At 36.2% G+C, this 20,893-nt stretch overlaps 3 protein-coding genes across 7 annotated transcripts in view; 2 read left to right on the top strand and 1 right to left on the bottom strand.

The window, feature by feature from the left end:
* Nucleotides 1–5,299: 5,299 nt before the first annotated feature.
* LOC117395034 (DNA-directed RNA polymerases I, II, and III subunit RPABC4) lies at nt 5,300–9,888 on the bottom strand. 2 transcript variants are annotated; one of them, XM_059012623.1, is made up of 4 exons: nt 9,607–9,888; nt 7,655–7,731; nt 6,827–6,919; nt 5,300–5,484 (listed from the first exon to the last, which is right to left on the bottom strand). In XM_059012623.1, exons 1-4 carry the CDS (start codon nt 9,627–9,629, stop codon nt 5,462–5,464), a joined length of 216 nt encoding a protein of 71 aa, XP_058868606.1. In that variant the 5' UTR covers nt 9,630–9,888; the 3' UTR covers nt 5,300–5,461. The 2 variants fall into 2 exon arrangements, with proteins under 2 accessions (XP_058868606.1, XP_033849766.2); XM_033993875.2 differs by lacking the exon at nt 9,607–9,888 and adding an exon at nt 7,930–8,074.
* Nucleotides 8,725–14,244, top strand: fbxo43 (F-box protein 43). 3 transcript variants are annotated; one of them, XM_059012622.1, is made up of 6 exons: nt 8,725–8,897; nt 9,922–10,021; nt 10,815–12,343; nt 12,725–12,827; nt 13,102–13,293; nt 13,779–14,244. In XM_059012622.1, the coding sequence occupies exons 3-6, from the start codon at nt 10,881–10,883 to the stop codon at nt 14,025–14,027; spliced, it is 2,007 nt and encodes a 668-aa protein (XP_058868605.1). In that variant the 5' UTR covers nt 8,725–8,897; nt 9,922–10,021; nt 10,815–10,880; the 3' UTR covers nt 14,028–14,244. The 3 variants fall into 3 exon arrangements, with proteins under 3 accessions (XP_058868605.1, XP_058868604.1, XP_033848220.2); XM_059012621.1 differs by having other exon boundaries at nt 9,919–10,021; XM_033992329.2 differs by lacking the exon at nt 9,922–10,021.
* A 2,565-nt stretch (nt 14,245–16,809) lies between these two features.
* The window catches only part of LOC117435596 (regulator of G-protein signaling 22), a 50,098-nt gene continuing 46,014 nt past the window's right edge, over nt 16,810–20,893 (top strand). For both annotated transcript variants that reach the window (XM_034058911.3, XM_034058910.3), the window contains exons 1-4: nt 16,810–17,022; nt 17,308–17,336; nt 17,934–17,996; nt 19,586–19,807. In XM_034058911.3, coding sequence (XP_033914802.3) covers nt 16,959–17,022; nt 17,308–17,336; nt 17,934–17,996; nt 19,586–19,807 — 378 coding nt within the window. In that variant the 5' untranslated portion in view covers nt 16,810–16,958. The remainder of the gene's footprint in view (nt 17,023–17,307; nt 17,337–17,933; nt 17,997–19,585; nt 19,808–20,893) is intronic.

The following is a 20,893-nucleotide window of genomic DNA, read 5'->3' as shown; positions in this document are numbered from 1 at the left end:
AAAGCACTATGTGTGGCGCAAACCTAAGACAGCCCATGCCTCAAGAAACACCATCCCTACAGTGAAGTATGGTGGTGGCAGCATCATGCTGTGGGGATGCTTCTCATCAGCAGGGACTGGGCATTTTGTTAAAATTGAAGGAAGAATGGATGGAGCAAAATACAGGGAAATACTGCAAGAGAACCTGCTTCAGTCCGCTAAAAAACTGAAGCTTGGGAGGAAATTCACCTTTCAGCAGGACAATGATCCCAAGCACAAGGCCAAAGCAACATTGGAGTGGCTCAAGAACAAAAAGGTGAATGTCCTACAGTGGCCCAGTCAAAGTCCTGATCTCAATCCCATTGAGAATCTGTGGCACTATTTGAAAATTGTGGTCCACAAGCGTCGTCCAACCAACCTGAACAACCTGGAGCAAATCTGCCAAGAAGAATGGGCCAAAATCACTCTGACACTGTGTGCAAAGCTGGTACATACTTACCCCAAAAGACTAAAAGCTGTTATTGCAGCGAAAGGTGGCTCTACCAAATATTAATGTGTGGGGGTTGAATACTTATGCAAGCAAGATATTTCAGTTTTTTATTTTTCTTAAAAATATTTCCCAACATAAAACCAATGTCACCTTACAATAATTGATTTTGAGTTTCAGTGTTTTAAAATAAAATATCAAACAGAACGAAATTCTAATGTACCATTTGTAATTCAGTAATATGAGAGAATTGGTCAGGGGTCTGAATACTTTTACAAGGCACTATATATATATATATATATATATATATATATACACACACTGCTGTGCAAAAGTCTTAGACATGTTGCATTTTTCTACTTTGATGCATTATGAGCATCAACAATTTACTCAAAGCCTCCACTAGTGTTTTCTACTATTGTAACAACCTTGAGTTGCATAAAGAAGGAAAAACATTGAGTGAAATAGCTTGCATCCCTCGATTTTCAAGGTGTGGTATCCGAAGCATAATCAACAAGTACAGAGAAACATCATCTGTAATTGACAAACCCAGAAATGGAAGACCCAAAAAGCTGTCTAACAAGGATGATCAATACGTGAAGATAATATCCTTAAGGAATAGAAAGAAGACAAGCGTTGAATTGACAACAGAACTGGCAGAAGGTACAGGTGTCGTTGTCCATCAAATCAACAGTATGAAGGTCACTCTTGAAATCAGGACTTAAAGGATGTGTTGTAGAAAGAATACCTCTGTTAAGAAAGGGGAACAAGACTAAAAGGCTAAAATATGCACAAGAAAACAGAAATGGGACAATGGAACAACGGTAAAAGGTGCTTTGGACTGTTGATGGATGGACGACACCTGTGCTTACCGCCAGTTCTGTTGTCAATTCAATGCTTGTCTTCTTTCTATTCCTTAAGGATATTATCTTCAAGTATTGCTCATCCTTGTTAGACAGCTTTTTGGGTCTTCCAGTCCTGGTTTTGTCAATTACAGATGATGTTTCTCTGTACTTGTTGATTATGCTTCAGATACCACACCTTGAAAATCGAGTGATGCAAGCTATTTCACTCAATGTTTTTCCTTCTTTATGCAACTCAAGCTTGTTACTATAGTAGAAAACAATAATGGAGGCTTTGAGTAAATTGTTGATGCTCATAATGCATCAGAGTAGAACAATGCAACATGTCTAAGACTATTGCACAGCAGTGTATATATATATATATATATATATATATATATATATATATATACACACATACACAGTACTGTGCAAAAGTTTTAGGCAGGTGTGAAAAAATGCTGTAAAGTAAGAATGCTTTCAAAAATAGACATGTTAATAGTTTATATTTATCAATTAACAAAATGCAAAGTGAGTGAACAGAAGAAAAATCTACATCAAATCAATATTTGGTGTGACCACCCTTTGCCTCCAAAACAGCATCAATTCTTCTAGGTACACTTGCACACAGTTTTTGAAGGAACTCGGCAGGTAGGTTGGCCCAAACATCTTGGAGAACTAACCACAGTTCTTTTGTGGATTTAGGCAGCCTCAGTTGCTTCTCTCTCTTCATGTAATCCCAGACAGACTCGATGATGTTGAGATCAGGGCTCTGTGGGGGCCATACCATCGCTTCCAGGACTCCTTGTTCTTCTTTACGCTGAAGATAGTTCTTAATGACTTTCGCTGTATGTTTGGGGTCGTTGTCATGCTGCAGAATAAATTTGGGGCCAATCAGATGCCTCCCTGATGGTATTGCATGATGGATAAGTATCTGCCTGTACTTCTCAGCATTGAGGAGCCCATTAATTCTGACCAAATCCACAACTCCATTTGCAGAAATGCTGCCCCAAACTTGCAAGGAACCTCCACCATGCTTCACTGTTGCCTGCAGACACTCATTCGTGTACCGCTCTCCAGCCCTTCGGCGAACAAACTGCCTTCTGCTACAGCCAAATATTTAAAATTTTGACTCATCAGTCCAGAGCACCTGCTGCCATTTTTCTGCACCCCAGTTCCTGTGTTTTCGTGCATAGTTGAGTCGCTTGGCCTTGTTTCCACGTCGGAGGTATGGCTTTTTGGCTGCAAGTCTTCCATGAAGGCCACTTCTGACCAGACTTCTCCGGACAGTAGATGGGTGTACCAGGGTCCCACTGTTTTCTGCCAATTCTGAGCTGATGGCACTGCTGGACATCTTCCGATTGCGAAGGGAAGTAAGCATGATGTGTCTTTCATCTGCTGCAGTAAGTTTCCTTGGCCGACCACTGCGTCTACGGTCCTCAACGTTGCCCGTTTCTTTGTGCTTCTTCAAAAGAGCTTGGACAGCACATCTGGAAACCCCTGTCTGCCTTGAAATTTCTGCCTGGGGGAGACCTTGCTGATGTAGGATAGCTACCTTGTGTCTTGTTGCTGTGCTCAGTCTTGCCATGGTATATGACTTTTGACAGTAAACTGTCTTCAGCAACCTCACCTTGTTAGCTGAGTTTGGCTGTTCCTCACCCAGTCTTATTCCTCCTACACAGCTGTTTCTGTTTCAGTTAATGATTGTGTTTCAACCTACATATTGAATTGATGATCATTAGCACCTGTTTGGTATAATTGTTTAATCATACACCTGACTATATGCCTACAAAATCCCTGACTTTGTGCAAGTGTACCTAGAAGAATTGATGCTGTTTTGAAGGCAAAGGGTGGTCACACCAAATATGGATTTGATTTAGATTTTTCTTCTGTTCACTCACTTTGCATTTAGTTAATTGATAAATATAATCTATTAACATGTCTATTTTTGAAAGCATTCTTACTTTACAGCATTTTTTCACACCTGCCTAAAACTTTTGCACAGTACTGTATATATATATATATATATATATATATATATATATATATATATATATATATATATATATATATATATATATATATATACAGTGCTGTGAAAAGGTATTTGCCCCGTCTGATTTTCTGCATTTTTGCACATTTTTCACACTGTATTTGGTCAGATTTTTTTTGTGGGTTGTAGTAGTATATAGAGGGAGTCTGAGAGAAAAAATGACACCAAAGTTTGGTGCTTCTTTCATTTGTTTGGTGTGCAAGGTAATAAAACATGCAATCTTCAGGTGTGAAAAAGTTATTGCCCCCCACTAGTTAACTCAACCCAATTAAAGGGATAATTAGGGTCAGCTGTTTGAGTACTTTGATTAACAACCAGGCCTGATTTGGGCCGGCCCTGCCCAATATAAATCTGACTAACTTTGCCCCTTACCATCAGAGTGAAGTTATCAGCACACAGGTTCTAGAGCAGGGGTGGGCAATTCCGGTCCTGGGGGGCCGGTGTCCCTCCTGGCTTTTGTTCCAACTTTAAATTACTTAATTGGACCAATTATTACCAATTATTGGTCTAATTAAGTAATTTAGAGCACAGTTGGAACAAAAGCCAGGAGGGACACCGGCCCTCCAGGACCGGAATTGCCCACCCCTGTTCTAGAGGCACATCATGCCATGAACAAAAGAAATTCCTGAAGACCTCCGGAAAAAAAAGGTGTTGATGCCTATCAGTCTGGAAAGGGTTACAAAGCCATTTCTAAGGCTCTAAGCAAACAGTGAGCACTCACGTAAACATTATTCTATTCTATCCATGTTCCTGAAGCAAAAAGCACTGCATTGATGTGCAAACAAAGAGTATATGGTCAGTGTAAAACTTTTTAAAAATGCTTTTTTTTGTTTATGTTTTTTTTAACAATTCTAAAATAGTCTGTTTAGGGTTATTCAAGCTGTATTTTTAACCTATAGATCTGTAGTAAGTGCACACTGGTTTTAAAACACAAAACATACTAACTGATATCTTCAAATAAATTACAATTCTTTCTTTAGGTACCATTGCAGTCACCCACACTGTCACTGCAGTAAACTCACAACAGATCTTATTGATTTTAATAAAACTTAATTAAATAATTCCAGATTTACTCTGAATTAAGAATACAACTTTTTTATGCTACAACATATTAATACAAAGAGACAGGATACACCATGAAAAAGTAAAGATGCTTAAAATTATTACATTTAACAACTGAATTCAGATAATTGTTTTTCTTAGATCAAGCTCTGCATCTGCTTAGGTACGCAGTGTAATGAATAGGTATACATTTTAATGATGCAGCCCTGTCACGTCTTGGAAAAGGCAGCAAGAAAAAGAATTTGACACACCAGAACCAACAAGCTAGCTATATAGTGCATGTTGTACATTATGTAACTCTATGTCCTTGACTGTCCATATGCTAAATATAAACAGCTGTATATTCATTATTTTGAGTTACCTATTAGAGGAGGCTGTGTGGTCCAGTGGTTAAAGAAAAGGGCTTGTAACCAGGTCCCCGGTTCAAATCCCGGCTCACTCACTGAGTCACTGACTCATTCATTGTGTGACCCTTCGCAAGTCACTTAACCACCTTGTGCTCCGTCTTTCTGGTGAGACGTTGCTGTAAGTGACTCTGCAGCCGATGCATAGTTCACACACCCTAGTCTCTGTAAGTCACCTTGGATAAAGGCGCCTGCTAAATAAACAAATAATAATAATATTATACAACAGAGGCATGTAGCCCATATTCAAGTGTTTATTTTGTACCTATTAGATGTGCTGACCCTCAACTAGATTTCAAGTTGAAGCAGCTCTATAGTTGTTTATGCAGAGTTCAAGACAGTAATGGTCAATTCAGGGTGTAGGTAGTCAAATGGGTTTGAATTATGTTCATATAAAAGTGAAGCACTTTGTTCCACCAACCTCTTCCATTGATTTAAAGGTGATATACAATCATTCCAGCACAAAACACACTTTATACCACTTGTGTTGTTTTTTTTATTACAAACTTCAGCAATAATTTACATTTTTCTTTTGAAAAGCAACAATGCAATAGAACTATGTTCAAACTAAAATTGAATTAAAGAGGAAACGGTGAAAATAGATTAATCTTCTATTAGAACGAACCATCAGACTTCAGCGTGCATCAAACACAACCACTGAAATACTGCGAGTTAAGGAATTAATATGTTAAACATTTTTTTCATATTTTAATATATAGTCATTTAGGAACAGGCTGCTGTGCTATGCTGTACATGGGAGCCTTTGTGACATCCGTGCAGGGCAGTAACTGCCCATTACATTAGAAACCGATTCAGTAGCATCAGCTTCCAGCTCTAGCAGGCTCTAATTAAGCGATAGTGTCCGTCGATGATGGCTCTACAGTGTGATAGTTGACCACGATGGGAGTTATGCGTCCCGAGCTGAAGGCGAGAGCGCTAACGAAAGTCAAGGTCAACTATCACACGGTAGTGCCATCATCGAGGGCTCTACCGCTATTAGAAAACCTAGATTTACCTTGTACTGATTCATCAGGTAACTTTCCGCTGAGTAAAGACATTCTGAAGAAAATAGTCCCAAACATTTTTTTAAATAAAGAACAAGGATGACATACATATACAATAAGAAACAATGAGTTTTTATTTAGTACATTGATTTTTATTTTGTATTAACTTGTTAGGGTTTTAAACACCTATTATTATAATCATGGACACTGCCTGAGGAATGAACGGAGCAATTACTGAACAGTCCGTGTACAATGAAGTCTGAACGACCAATACAATCTCTCATTAAATACCACCCTAAAGTGCCTCCTAAAAGTCTTTTCACAATGAGCTTGTCGAGTCAAAGTCCAAAATAAACTTCATTTTTTAGAATACTATACATCCTATGGAGGCATTCACACTGGATGTGTCGCGTAAAAACGACGGCGTCAAAAACAGACCTTGTCCTATTTTTCTGTGTGCGTCAGGCGTAAATTTGTCTCTCTAACCAATCACACTCCAGCTCTCGTCGGCATGACAACAAACATCAACAGGTAGCCCCTACTGTATTTCATTAACACAAACAGAGATCGGCCAAATGAAAATGAGCGATTTAAAACAGTAGATATTGCTGAAATTAAAAGTTTCCTTAAAGATAATGGAAACAAATATAGCTACAGTAAAGAAAACTTTGTACTAAAAAAAAAAAAATTTCCATGAGCAGCATTTCAACTAGATGTCTTCCTCAATCTCTTCAAAGCTGCTGAAAAATTCTTTCAAATATAAAAAGACAGAAATAATGTACTTTTCATGAAAAAATATTGATAGATAAAATAAATTCTAGTACCTCAAAGATATATACAAGTAATTGTCGCATCTTAAATTCTGTGCAACATAACCAATTATGTGCTGAATTCTTCATGTTTAGAATCCCCCCCAAAAGAGCTAATAATACTGATTTAAGAGCTAATGTGTCATAAGAAAGTATTAATGATATAGCATGTGGTGCAAAGGATACATCTTTTTGTTCTCTTCTTGTACATTATTCTGTAACCACATTCTCTGCATCGGATTGGATCTCTGGCTTTAATTTCATTTTCAGTGTGACATTCTGTAAAAACAAAAAAACAAAAATTGCAAAGAAAGTCTGAACTGCTACAATGCCATTGAAGCTTCAGTGCCCCATAATCATCTTCAATTTAACATTAAAATAATGTTGTGTTTTATACAGACATTGTTTACTATCCAGTTAATGTGCATTAATTACATTGAAGAAAGAAAAAAACTCCAATGACAAGGGGAACATGAATTTAATTTACAATAATTATTGTCTCAATTAGCAACAGGGGAGGGAATACATGATTTAGAAATTGCAATATGTACACTTAAAATACAGATACAGTCTTAAACACAAATTACACTTTGAAACTTTGGTTCAGGAGAAAGGACAGACCCCTACAAACATAATTACATTTGCACCAATCAGACAACATACATAAGCTAGCAATTCACCCCTCGGCATTTCTATTAATTAACATTCCTGCTCCTCCCCCACGAACTGTGCCATAGGGGTAGTTTGTATTCACTCCAAATGTGCAAAAAACGTACCGTTTTTTAAAATTAATTAATAGGAACTAACTATTATGGGCGCGTTTGAGGCATCTGATTTTGACGTGGTCACGTTGCATAATCATTAGTACAAATTCATTCTATTTTACATATCTTTGATATTAAATATTTGAAACAAGCTTTTTATATATCTTATAGTTCTGTAACACAAAAAGGCACATGCATTTCGCATAACATGTCGTGTGCATTTCTGTAATTATTAAAGAAATGAATAAACCTCCACAAATGTAGATCATAGGCTGCTGTTTGGGTGGCTGCACGTCCTTCTGTGGATCCATCTTGACAGTCCTAAAACTGAAACATTAAACACTCTGATATTGTATAAGATGCAATATTACGAAATCCCTAGTGGTGACAATGCAATATATTTTCGTTGTAAAACAAGAGGTCGAGTGACCAAACAGCAGTGATGGGGCTATCATATTACCAACTTTCTTTTACGAAAGGAATTTCAAACCCATATTATCACATAAACCACTTATTTATACTCACGCAGTAACCAACGAGGTAAAATCACTTATATTCAGTGATTAAAAGACTGCAGCTCTGTTGTTAAGCGTCCCAGTGCAACACATGTACTCATGGTTCACAGTGATCTTGCGCAGTATTTAATCTAGTATATTTTTTACTGCCACCTACTGGATAGGCATACTAACAACTAATGTCATTTTACACACTGCCAAAGCCAATAGTGTCTTCTGGGGCTCTACTGGTCTACCACAAAATAATAAATAAATAAATAACTATAGTGGTGTCAGTCGATGTGGTATGTTTGTTTTTACTTCATGCCTCTTGTGGTTGTAAGTAACTGGGGTAAGCCCACTAAGAAAGTCAGCAAGCAGGTTTAGCTTCTGCCTCAACAGCCAACAAGCCAAAACGACACGAAAGGAATGTAAACAAACTGGACAGACCATCTGCCTTCTGATAGAGTAGATTGCACAGAATCTGCAATCCCGTATTAAAGCCTATGATGGATTACTAACAATTAGTATCTTTCTCTTTTTTTCCTACTTTCACCTGAAGAAGAGGCCTTTGAGGTCTTGAAAGCTTGTGATTAATTATTGTTTAGTTAGTCCAATAAGTATCACATCTTCTCTGTGTCTATCGTCTCTGGACTGATGCGGCTACCATTTCATCTGTCAACGACTATCTTTCTCTGCAAATCTTTTTTTTTTAAAAAATATTGGTTATCACACATACATCCGGGAGATAAGCACATTAGGCTTATCTTGCGTTAAGCATTTCTAGTGCGCCTGTTTCCGTGATGGTACGGTAAAAGGTAAATGTCGCAAACACTTCCAGCCAATCGAGAGACCGGTCACGATATTTGAAAGTACTCGTGGTAAAATTTAGACAAGGAGATTCTATTGCCGTGTACGTTTACCCATTTTAACTGCAGTAACAAAGTTTGAATAAGTCTATTTATTTTTTTATCTTCCAGATTTGTATAGCAAAGTCGCGTAAGTAAAACATTAACTATAAATACAGTATGTTTACCTTAGAATTAAAACACACAGGTATTTTTTTTAAAAACATTTTTAAGTGTCGCAGATAACAGTTTACACATTATATGGCAATTTTGCTTTCTAAATCAAGTCACGAAATTACAATTTATATATTTTATATATATATATATATATATATATATATATATATATATATATATATATATATATATATATATATATATATAAAGCAGTATATAGCCTAATTCACTTCCATGTGTATTAGGTTTTTATTTTTACCGTCTGCGGCTGTTTTCAGGTTAAATGTTATTGCAAATTTAGTCAGGTTTGTTTGGATTTACATCAAGAATGATAAAGAATTTATCTTGTTTCAATAAAATTAGGGGAAATGCAGGTTAAGTTAAAAAAAATTAAATGTATAAACCATGTGATAAATTAAATTCCAAACAGGCCATTTTAAAATGCTCTAAAATATTAAAACACATAACCGTGTTAATGTGTTGCAAATGTATTTTTTTGTAATTATTATTATTATTATAATTATTATAATATATAACTCCTTTCCATTTATTTACTAGACTCTTACACGGTACGTATAGTACACTCAAGTTGCACCAGAATCGCCACTATTTACATTTTGTTCATTAAAAAACACGTTTTTGATTATTAAACAAACAAACAAACAAGGATTGTAACCCCTTACATTGGTTTCCATGTTGTAGCCATGCTTCTCACGCCCCGCTATGAATGTAAGCAGTACTAGAAAGTGCAGTGAAGTCCCTGGCGGTCATTCTGACGATTTTGAGCGGCGAATGAAAATAGCACAGATTTCTCAAGGCGCAAATTTCAAAAGTATACGAGGGAAGGAATCAACTGAAAACGCAGCACGCGTCCCCTCATCAACAAAACCATAGCAATGGCAACCCGATTGGACGTTGCCATAGCCCAGTTGAAACCAGCATCCCTGAGTCCAAGTCCCGTTTATCTGACTTGTCTTCTGGTCTAATATTTTAAGTAGACATTCAGGAGTGAAGGGACATTCATCTTGATAGCTTTACTTCATTTAAACTGGATGAAATAAGAAAACTGATGGTTGGCTTCGTTGAATACTGGGTTAGGTAGGTCATTTTTAAATAGCTTGGATATAACCCGGTTGTGTTTTTATTGTTTACTTTTAAAACTGCCACTTCATTACATAGTCAGTTGAGTTTTAAGTTTGTTGTCTTCTCATATGTATTAAATATATGGCGCAGGGTAAGTAAGAGGCGGCAACTGATGCGAACCAATCCTACATTTTTTATTTTGGATACAAAAGCTATATTCAGAGAATAAAAATGCGGGGGTGGTACATTTACAAATAAGTTGAATTTGAGAATTGTGCTGTTTCTGTAAATGCATTAATTAAATATAAAAGTACTGAACATACATTGCTTTTCAAATATATATAATTTGAAAATCAATGTATGTTAAGTACTTTTCACAAATTGCTAAAGACTACTGTACGCCTATAACATGAACCAGGACTGTCAAGTATCAGTTGTGCAAACAGTAATTGATGAGTAATCCATTGGTCTACAGAAGGGAAGACATATTACAGTTTGATCCTGTGCACATATGTGGGGTGTTTTAAATCTATCTATATAATAGAGATATAAAAATATGAATTGGAAGGGATATTAACAAATAACAATTCTGAGCCAAATAATTCACTTTTAATTAGTAGATATACTGCCCATCAGCTATAACTAACCATTTGGGGTGTAGGATATGAATGTCAGTTTTTTGGCTTTGCAGGTGAATTGTCTATTAAAAAGGTGATCATGCTAAACGGCACTCATTTTAATGTATTTAGTGATGATTTAAGTATTGTTCTTGACCACAATTTCAGATTGAATTATTTTGTTTTTTCAGTGGATCTTGACAGAAGGTGCCTGAAGTCCTATTGACTTGTTGTATTGCAGCTGGGTTTGAGCAAGCATGGAAACATGTTTCAGGTCTGAGATCTCATTTCCAGGCTTCAAAGAAAGATATTCCACGTCTTCTCTAGACAGTGGCTGCAGTGACTCATTTCAGACCTCAACATACGAGGCAGACAAATCCAAAGAGGACAAACAAAAACCTGTTGCAGAACACCAAACTTTTCTAGAGCAGTCAACTGAAAACCTGGCGAAATGTTCTCCTGTTTACTCTTCCAGGACAAAGAATGAATTTCAGCGCTCCCCGCTCTGCTGCTCAGAACAAGACAAAAAAGGAAAAAATGTTTCTTCTGGTTTCTATGAAACTCCTAGACCATCCAAAAAAGATGCCTCATTGCGAAGGCGTCTGCTTATGTCAAAAGCTGCCACAGGGGGGAGTAAAGATAACCTTACAACATCTGTTGATAGCCGGTTGTCTTTCAACATTTCTAGTTTTGAGGAGAGTGGTTCAAATGAAGTTATAGAATTTCCAGAAAATGAACATTTTGAAGCTTTAGCCACTAGTACATTAAAAACAGAAGAACCTGTTTCTTCATGCAGAAAAAAAAGGTTCTTATTCTCCCAGATGAGAACATCTACTGTTGAAGAGCCAAAAAGTGCAAACAGACAACCACCGGTACCAGAATGGCTTACACCTGTGCAGTTTGGAACACAGAATGAACTTGATGAAAGCATTATTTCTTGTTTTACTCATGGACACCGTAGCCAAGAGTTGCTGATGACCCCTCAGTCCAACAAGTTTTCCAAGCCCATTCAAGACAAATTTATAACTCCAGTCAGCAACCTTGCAGCAAAGTTTCAATTGAACTTGTCGGTTTTAAGTACACCACCAGTGACACCAATTGTTAAGTTGGACGCCGCCATACCAGAAGACAGTGGCTTCAATTCTCTTGGTTTGGATAAATCAGAGGATTCCATTCTTGACCATTATGGTTCTTTCGAGGAACTGCTGCCACACAAATGTAAGGAAACCCCCAAAGTGTTGAAAGCTAAAAGAAGGTCCTGGCTAGAACGGCTCCGGAGACTGTCCACACTTAAGGAAAGGGGCTCTCAGTCAGAGGAACGGGTGGATTCCAATACATCTGTTACAAAAGACTTGCAATCCCTGGGCAAGGTGAAAAAGGAACCCGTTGCTGAGGAAGATTATGAATTGTTTAATGAAACAACCCCTCGCAATGGGAGTGTTTTAAGACTTGAGGACCTAACAAGAACACCTGCTTTACAGGCGGTGCATGCAATGTGCCTTAGAAGTGCCAGGAAAGCGCCTCGGCACACCGCTGTGGAGGACTTGCTCGGCCTGTCTGAGGGGTCCAAGCCATTTGAAACTACAATGCCTCTGGCGGGGCTTATTGGCAGAAATATGGGGCTGAGAGAACTTGACTTCCTAGCAGAACTAAAACGCAGGAACTTAAGACATGTGCTGTCTTTGATCTTAAATTGTCTTTCTCCTGAGGACATTTACAGGTATATATAGTGGTTTTAAAATATATTTATGTATTGTCAAATTTAAATTCACATTTTGAAATGTAACTGATCAATACTGAACAGTATTCCATTTTAACCTTTTAAGAGCCATTGTCTTCATTTGAGGACAGGCTACTTTTGTACTTTTTTTTAGCATTTAACTGTCATCTACTGTACCTTTTTTTTATTTTGTTTCTCTAACTATATTGTTTTAACTTTTAATGTCAAAATGCAAACATTAAGTCTAAGTGTAATGTATCAAATTACATAAATAGTTTGTGTTCTGATTTTATTATTTTTTTCAAATAAATGTATTTGGTACTTAATGGATTAAGATACATACAGCATTTCATTTTCAATGTACATCTTTTTCTCTAACAGATTTGGACAGGTATCTGAAGTATGGAATGAAATAGTTTTGCAAGATAAGATGAAGAATCGAATTAGAAGATCCTACATGAAACAGTTAAAGGCAGTTGCTGAGGTAAAGCAGTAAAACCTTATTTTTCTTTACATAAATTTAGTGGTCAGCAATTTATTTTTATGTTTTCTCCCCAGTTTAGTAATGTCCAATTATTTTTAGGCTCAGCCTGCCGCTACCACTGAGTAGATACCTTTTTAATGTGTAGCTATCTCAGAATGTGATTGTGGGTTTGAAGTTTTTGCCGTACTTTTAATTTCTCCTCTGTAGAACTTGTCATTGTGGAATATAATTATGGTGATAGTTAATTAATTTTGTTTAATATCTGCTGTTACAGCAAGAGAGCCAGACTCATGTTCCAGATGTAGAAACCAGACTAAATCTCCTAAGCCGATCTGCTCTGAGGTCTGTCCAGTCTCAGGCAACAGTCTTGGGTACTCCCATTTCAGGCCCTAATGGACTGCCTTTTACACCTACTGGTGGCAGCAATGGAAAGCAGTTAGCAAGTAAACATGATGCATATTTAAAGGTGAGCAAAGTGTTATATATAGACAATGCTGGGACTAAATTGGGGATGTTGTACTAATTTGTGGAGAGAGTTCTTGCTGTCACTGTTTTGCAAGAACATGATCATTGGGTGATTGAAAAGCAAGAGAAAGCTAGAGTGCATTTCTAGTGAAATATTTCAATAGGTGAAATTAGCTCAGGATTTGAATGAATGATGCTTGATTGATAAGTAAAATTATTGCAGAAGCTGGCATGGCAGATGGAGGGCAAATACTGGTTGAGTACCCTCAAAAGTTAACATGAAATATTTTAGTTAATAAAACATAAATGAGCAATTCTCTTAAACTGTCAACGTTAGGAACTTGACAAAAGGTGACTGCAGTGCATTTGAATGAAAGTCTGTTTTTGCTGTTAAAGGGCTCATACATAGTATTTCCTTTACTGATATGCAAAGTATTTACACTGTTCTCATTTCTATTTACAAAGTGCTTCAAATTAATTTCTTAGGTCGCCAGAACTCTCTTCAATGATGAGTCATTATGGCCTTGTCCTAGATGCCAGTGCCCTGCCAGGTGTCATCCAGTTAAGAAGCAAGGCATATGCAGTCGTGAAGAGTGTGCATTTGATTTTTGCACGTATTGCTTCTGTGCATTCCATGGATCCAAGGAATGTCGCAGCCCGTCTACAAAACGTCGAACCGAAAATGAGATGCTTCCGGGAAGCGCCAAGAGCAAGCGCAACTTAAAAAGACTGTGATTCTTTGTATATAGTACCTGTATGTATTGAAATATTTAAGTTTTTAAATGTTTTATTCTAATTATGCATCTGTAAATTTGCAATAGAACCTCCCAATCAGTGATCTCAACTTTGCTGCTCTTAAATACTTCCTTTTGTATATAATTTTAACTTTGTTCTTGTATAGTGATGGTTTTGTTAAACTGTATTTTTGAAATAAAGTTTCCAATTTAATAAATAGTGAATTTCATTTGTGTACAAGACTGCAATACATTTGATTGAAAACCTATTTGGTAAACATTAAATGAGGGTAGAGTAGCACTTATAACAACCAGTTTCCTCTTTGAGCTTAATGTTACTTCACCTATTGAGTCTGCAATGGCATTTGTGGGTTCTATTAGCGGTGACAATATGTCTGTACTTTTCCACTTACAGTATATGCTTTGCTTCCAGGCACGATGTAAAATATGTTTAGTTTTGTGCCACTAGATGGCGTATTACTGTCAGAGTTTAAAGCACTATTTCTGGAATTTCTCCTTTCTGCTTTTTCCTGGTAACGCCCAGCTGTGCAGCTTAAAGCATTGATTGACTTAACAATCAAAGATCTTGGGTGTAAAACTGGAGCTGAAGCTTCAAACCAGGACGCCAAAATAAACACTTTTATTTGAGTAATTGTGTATTTAAAATATATAGTTTTTTGTTTTAAATCCAATTCCTCTTTTACTTCTAAAATGTACTGACTTGCTTTTAGTCTTGTGTCTCCATACATCTTTTATAAGAGACACACCGATTTTTGTCTTGGAAATCCAAACAGGGTTTATACAGGATGCTTGGATATATTGTGAAAACTGATGAATTTAAATCAAGGGAAGTAATGCTAAAACTTTACAGTGCTTTAGTAAGACCTCATCTACAATACTGTGTTCAGTTCTGGTCATGTCGCTATAAAAAGGATATTGCTGCTCTAGAAAGAGTGCAAGGAAGAGCGACCAGAATTATTCCTGGTTTAAAAGGCATGTCATATGCAGACAGGCTAAAATAATTGAATCTATTCAGTCTTGAACAAAGAACACTACGCAGTGATCTCATTTAAGCATTCAAAATTCTAAAAGGTATTGACCCAGGGGACTTTTTCGATTTGAAAAAATAAACAAGGACCAGGGGTCGCAAATGGAGATTAGATAAAGGGGCATTCAGAACAGAATATAGGCACTTTTTTTACACAGAATTGTGGGAGTCTGGAACCAACTCCCCAGTAATGTTGTTGAAGTTGACACCCTGGGATCCTTCAAGAAGCTGCTTGATGCGATTCTGGGATAAATAAGCTAATAACAACCAAACGAGCAAGATGGGCCGAATGGCCTCCTCTCGTTTGTAACCTTTCTTTGGTTCTTATGTTCTTATCTTTATAGAACATGTCTTACAATACACCTGGTACCACAATGTTCTAATGTCACTTCAAAGGAAGAAAGGCCTTGAAAGTTTGTTTATTTTTAGTTTTGACCTGTACTCAGTTCACACTCACTGTTGAAATGTACTGAGTGTTTGTTATGGGCAAGGTTAGATACATCTGATAAGTCCACAACATACTGTAACCTAGGACGGGTTGTAACCCCCCCCCCCCCCCCCCTAGTGTTCTGTGTGTCTTGGGATCAGGGTAAAACATGCTTTAACATGCTTTTTATGCTCCCCACCTTGGATTATTTTGACATGTCACTGTAATCTATTTTATAGTGCCATTTTATGAACTCCACAATAAAAGCATCCAGTAAGAGTAATTACAATCACCATTAATGCATGTGTCAGTTTTACAAGTTTTACATTTGCTTATTCCTTCAATATTAATCAATTGTAAATATGATATAAACACATTGCAAATGGATAGCCCTGTAAGATTACATTTAGTAGGAAGTAAGACACAGTTGCAACCCCTGTATTCACCGTATGGTAACTACTGATGTTTTTTCCATAGTGCCTGGCATGATACCCACCAATTTGCATTGTCCTGTCATGGGTACATTGGATACTGTAGTTTGCTGAAGTGCCTTACTTACTTTTTAATTACCCTCTAGTTGAAGAATCTACATGGTTTCATTACTTTGGGATTGTGCTTTAAAACCCCCTTCTAACTAAAAGGCTTAATACCAAACAATACCGCTTTGTGCACGGAAGTCCAGCAAGGTTAGGCCTGGGTCAGTACTTGGACTGAAGTGTATGTGGATATCCCCTCTGGGAAAGCCATAATTCAGCCAAAGCTCCCAAACAGTGTACAGGCGTTGCATGTGCTTTCTTTCTGACCATGGATAAATGAAGTCAATGCTTATTCTGTAGAAAGTTCCGTGGCACATTTTTTAACCCTGTCTTCTCTTTATACCAACACAGGTCACACCCATGCTAAATATAACAGAAAATGTCAGAAAGAGAAATACTGTTTTTTATAATAAACAAAAGCTCGCAGAAATTTGATGAAATTATAGCCATACCAAGGAAGATATTATTAGTATCCCTGCATTCAACTGAAAATCATTTTATAATAATAATTATGATAAGGATAAATAAAACGCGTCTAGAGTCTTCGGCATACTAGTTTAATGGTTACAACAGATTAATAATTAGCTCACCTCTAATGGAAAAACATGGTCAAACGGTATGAGAACTGACCCTGATAGACTGCTATACTCCTGTGCTGAGTTTACTTTTTACACACAGCTTCTGTGTCAAATACTTTTTCTTTTACAGCATTGTGTGCAGCTCCATAGCAACCCAGAAGTGTCTTTGTAATTACACACAGTGTGTTCAGCGCTCAGACTGAGATTGTGTATTCTGGGCAAGGTTGAACAGTGTCTTATCAATTTTTTTTTTAATAAGAAAAAAACACGTATATGATTTCTCAGACAAGTACCATCTGCAAACCACCAGCTCATCTGTACAGTTTTAAAATCGGTTTTATGCATGTACCCGTGTGAAAACGAAGCCATTATGCCACAGGCAATGTTGGGGAAGCTACTTACGACCGGTGAGAAATCAATTATTAAGTTAAGCAACTTCTTTTAAGTTATTTGAATTATATTGTGCACCTTTTAAAATTATCACGCTATGTTTCAGAATTGCAAAAGATATTTACAAAATGTGAAAGTATTATATATATATATATATATATATATATATATATATATATATATATATATATATATATATATATATATATATATATATATGGATTTTATGAGCTAGGTTTGTTATAAGTAATGTATATTATGTTACACTATTTGTCATAATAACACATTTTAATGTTTTTTAGAGCCTCCAGATATCACAGACAACAATTTTGTAAGTAAGACATGATGGAGGGATTGTTTATTTATTGTCTTAAATGCTTATTTTTATATTCTCCACCACCAAAATAGCAAAATCGATGTTTTGCGGGTTGAAACCATGAAAAGGATAGAGCGCACCAAGTCGAATAGCTACAAAATAACCGAAAAGCATACAAAAAGCGTTGACTTTGCAGACAGTACACAACTTGCTCCGGTATGTTCAGACTGTGATGGTCACATACAGAATGCGCGCCGCAGATTGTTATGATGTTTGTATATAAATAATGCAAATATCTACATGTAATATTTACTAGTAAAAAGGCCACTGAGAATGAGGGCATAACAGTAAATTCCAAAAGTAGAAAAATAAAAAATGTGCTTGAATGGGTCTTCAGTGACGTGCTGAGTCTTCGCCATACAACGTGTTTCAATAGGGATAGGATTAAATGCTTCGTGAATAGGTATTTCACATGACAACATCAAATCAGTTGTATTCCCTGCTTAGAACAAGATTTGCATGTACAATATGTGTTCTAATTTTCAAGGTGTCTTTTTTCCCCCCACAATTCTCACAATTTACTGTGTGGTTCTTTCAATGCATATTATACAGGAGGACTACTTAGCTACAGATGACCTGCTTGTGGACTATTTCAATGAGTTCATGAGTCTCCCGGTAAGTACAGTAGTAATACCATCACAACTACAGTGGGTTTTTTGAAAAGTGATGTTTACAAACGTGTCAGCGTTAACATAACCCTAACAATACCCTAACTATATGAAAATGTTTATAGTTATAAATGGAATTATATTTTTCTAAATCATATCCACCTCAAGAACACATGCACAAGCAGATAACTGTCTGGCAAACTATTGAAATGTGGTAAATGCATACTATAAACATGGCCATGGCAAAATTGTAAAAATACCATGCACATTTATCGTGATAAACATTTATAAAGGTAGTATCACTTGCTCGAAGTGGTTTATGGCTTCATGACTTCATGCAAATATGTCATGTTACAGCTGTCATTATTATTGTAATACTGTTATCGCATCAAGGGAGTCTTTTAGACATACAAACAGTACCAATTCCTGTTGTATGATATTGAATGCATTCATGACTAGACGAATGACTATTTCCATCCTGACGTGGTTTGTTGAAAGGGTTGGTCCTCCAATACCAAAGCAATACCACTTTGGATTTGCAACTCACTAGAGCACAGAAGTCAAGTAAGGCTAGGCCTGGTCAATACTTGGATTGAAGTGTAGATTGGATTTCCCCTCTGGGTCATAATTCAACGAAAGCTCCTAAACTGTTCAGGGTTTGCATTCATTACTTAGAGCTCGAAACTCACACTTGCCCTGTACCAAGTCCTGGGTTTCAGAACTCTTGAGGTATATTATTAAAACTACTAGGTGCCAGGAGTTTGAACAATCAGGCTTTTGGTAAATCTGCTCTGAACTTACAGCTCTTATCGCAGTATGAATAGATTACTCCTGAGTCTGTAGGCTTATTCATAAGAGTTATTAATGAGCTTTTAGGGAAGAGAAATTATACTTTATTATTATTATTATTATTATTATTATTATTATTATTATTATTATTATTATTATTAATAATAATAATAATAATAATAATAATAATAATAATAATAATAATAATAATAATTTATTTATATATTTATTTCTTAGCGGATGCCCTTATCCAGAGTGACTTACAGTTTTACAAAATATCACAGTACAAAGTATCACATTACAAAATATCACATTATAGAATATCACATTACAGATAAGACCAGTAAAATCAGTAGAAAATCAGATTAAATTCAAATAAGAGCAAAATAAAGAATATAGTAAATAATTACATTTAAGAGTATGTTCGACTAAGAGTAGTTAAACGTATAGTAAAAATATTTGCTTATATGAGTAAAGTCCATTAAGAGCATGTAGTAAGTACAATAAATGGATAAGAACGATTTCAAATAAGAACAATTGCAAAAAACGTGAATACGGATACCTATACCTAAAATCAAGTACAAAAGTTTATTGAAGAAAGTTCTGAATCCCAGGACCAAGTACAGGGCTAGTGTTAGTTTGAAACCATGTTTACTGTTTACCTTGAGTTCAATAGAAACATTAATGAGAAGAATGAGTATCTGGTGCATTAGAGTGATACATATTAGTTTAAAATGATGCAGCATGGTATCAGGGTTTGGGGCATTGCAAAAACTGTATTACTTGTTTGTTGAAATCTTTCCACAGACCTTTCCAGAACCTGTAAGATTTAATAAAGACAGTGGTGCCTTTGAAGTAGTCAGTGATGCTGTGGAATCTCTGAACAACCAGATACATGATTTGCTATGTATGTATAAACCAAAGAACCCTGTCTGTGATGTCACAAGAAGGACTGCTGATCATTTTTCTCCATTCAAACCACCCCAACCCCCCAAAGATCTTAATATTGACAACAGCTACAGTGTGATGGTAAGATGATATATTATTATTATTATTATTATTATTATTATTATTATTATTATTATTATTATTATTTATTTCTTAGCAGACGCCCTTACCCAGGGTGACGTACAGTCGTAAACAAAAATACATTTCAAGAATCACAGTACAAGTAATAATACAATTAAGAGCAAGATCAAATACAATGAGTTTGGTTCTAGCAAGTACAAGTATATGACAAAATACGATTCAATAACGGAGCAGATAACAGTGTCAGTGATAGTTACATCAGGATATAATTAAATACAAAATACTACAGTTTAAATAACACTTGTGACAGATTACAGTACTCTAAAGTACAGGATTAAATGCAGTAAAATAGGGAGCAGATAAGTGCAAGTAAAGCGCATTAAGGAAGAGTGGTAAAGTGTCCAGAGGGAAAAGAGGAGTTCTACAGGTGCTGTCTGAAGAGGTGAGTCTTGAGGAGGTGCTGGAAGGTGGTCAGGGACTGGGCAGTCCTGACGTCTGTAGGAATGTCATTCCACCACTGCGGGGCGAGGGTGAAGAAGGCGCGGGCTCCTAATATGATTATTATTAGTATTGTTACTATTTGATCATGTTTAGTTATTATCAATAGCATGTGTTCTGACTCTCTCATTCAATCAGTATTGGTATATTATAACATATGACGAAAATAATAATAAGAAAAAAGTCTTGTGGTCTTGTGGTTCATGACATCTCTGAACCCTCAGCTTGTTTTGCTATCAGAGATTTATATTTTGAATAATCATAATAATAGATAGCACAAGTCACCTGGCATTGTTTATAATATATACTGTTTTTAAAATCAAATTGGAAAAAGGGTTAATCGACTTTATTCAATAGCTGATAACGTTTTTTTTTTTAAATTCCTGTTTTAAATTCCAGTGACACATGGTAATGAGAGCTTGTTATGCTGGGGTTGAGGGAGAGAGCAAAAGACACAACCTTTAATATGGAAATTAAATAACAGAAAGCAATTAACATGAAGATTTGCAAAGTATATTTTCAATATTTCATCATTTGGTCATTTCTACTGTCTTGGTTCTGTCTTCCTTTGTCAGTTTTATGGCATTA

This window comes from Acipenser ruthenus, chromosome 3, assembly GCF_902713425.1.
Source record: "Acipenser ruthenus chromosome 3, fAciRut3.2 maternal haplotype, whole genome shotgun sequence".
Taxonomy (NCBI): domain Eukaryota; kingdom Metazoa; phylum Chordata; class Actinopteri; order Acipenseriformes; family Acipenseridae; genus Acipenser; species Acipenser ruthenus.
This window is presented reverse-complemented; position numbering and strand designations above follow the sequence as displayed.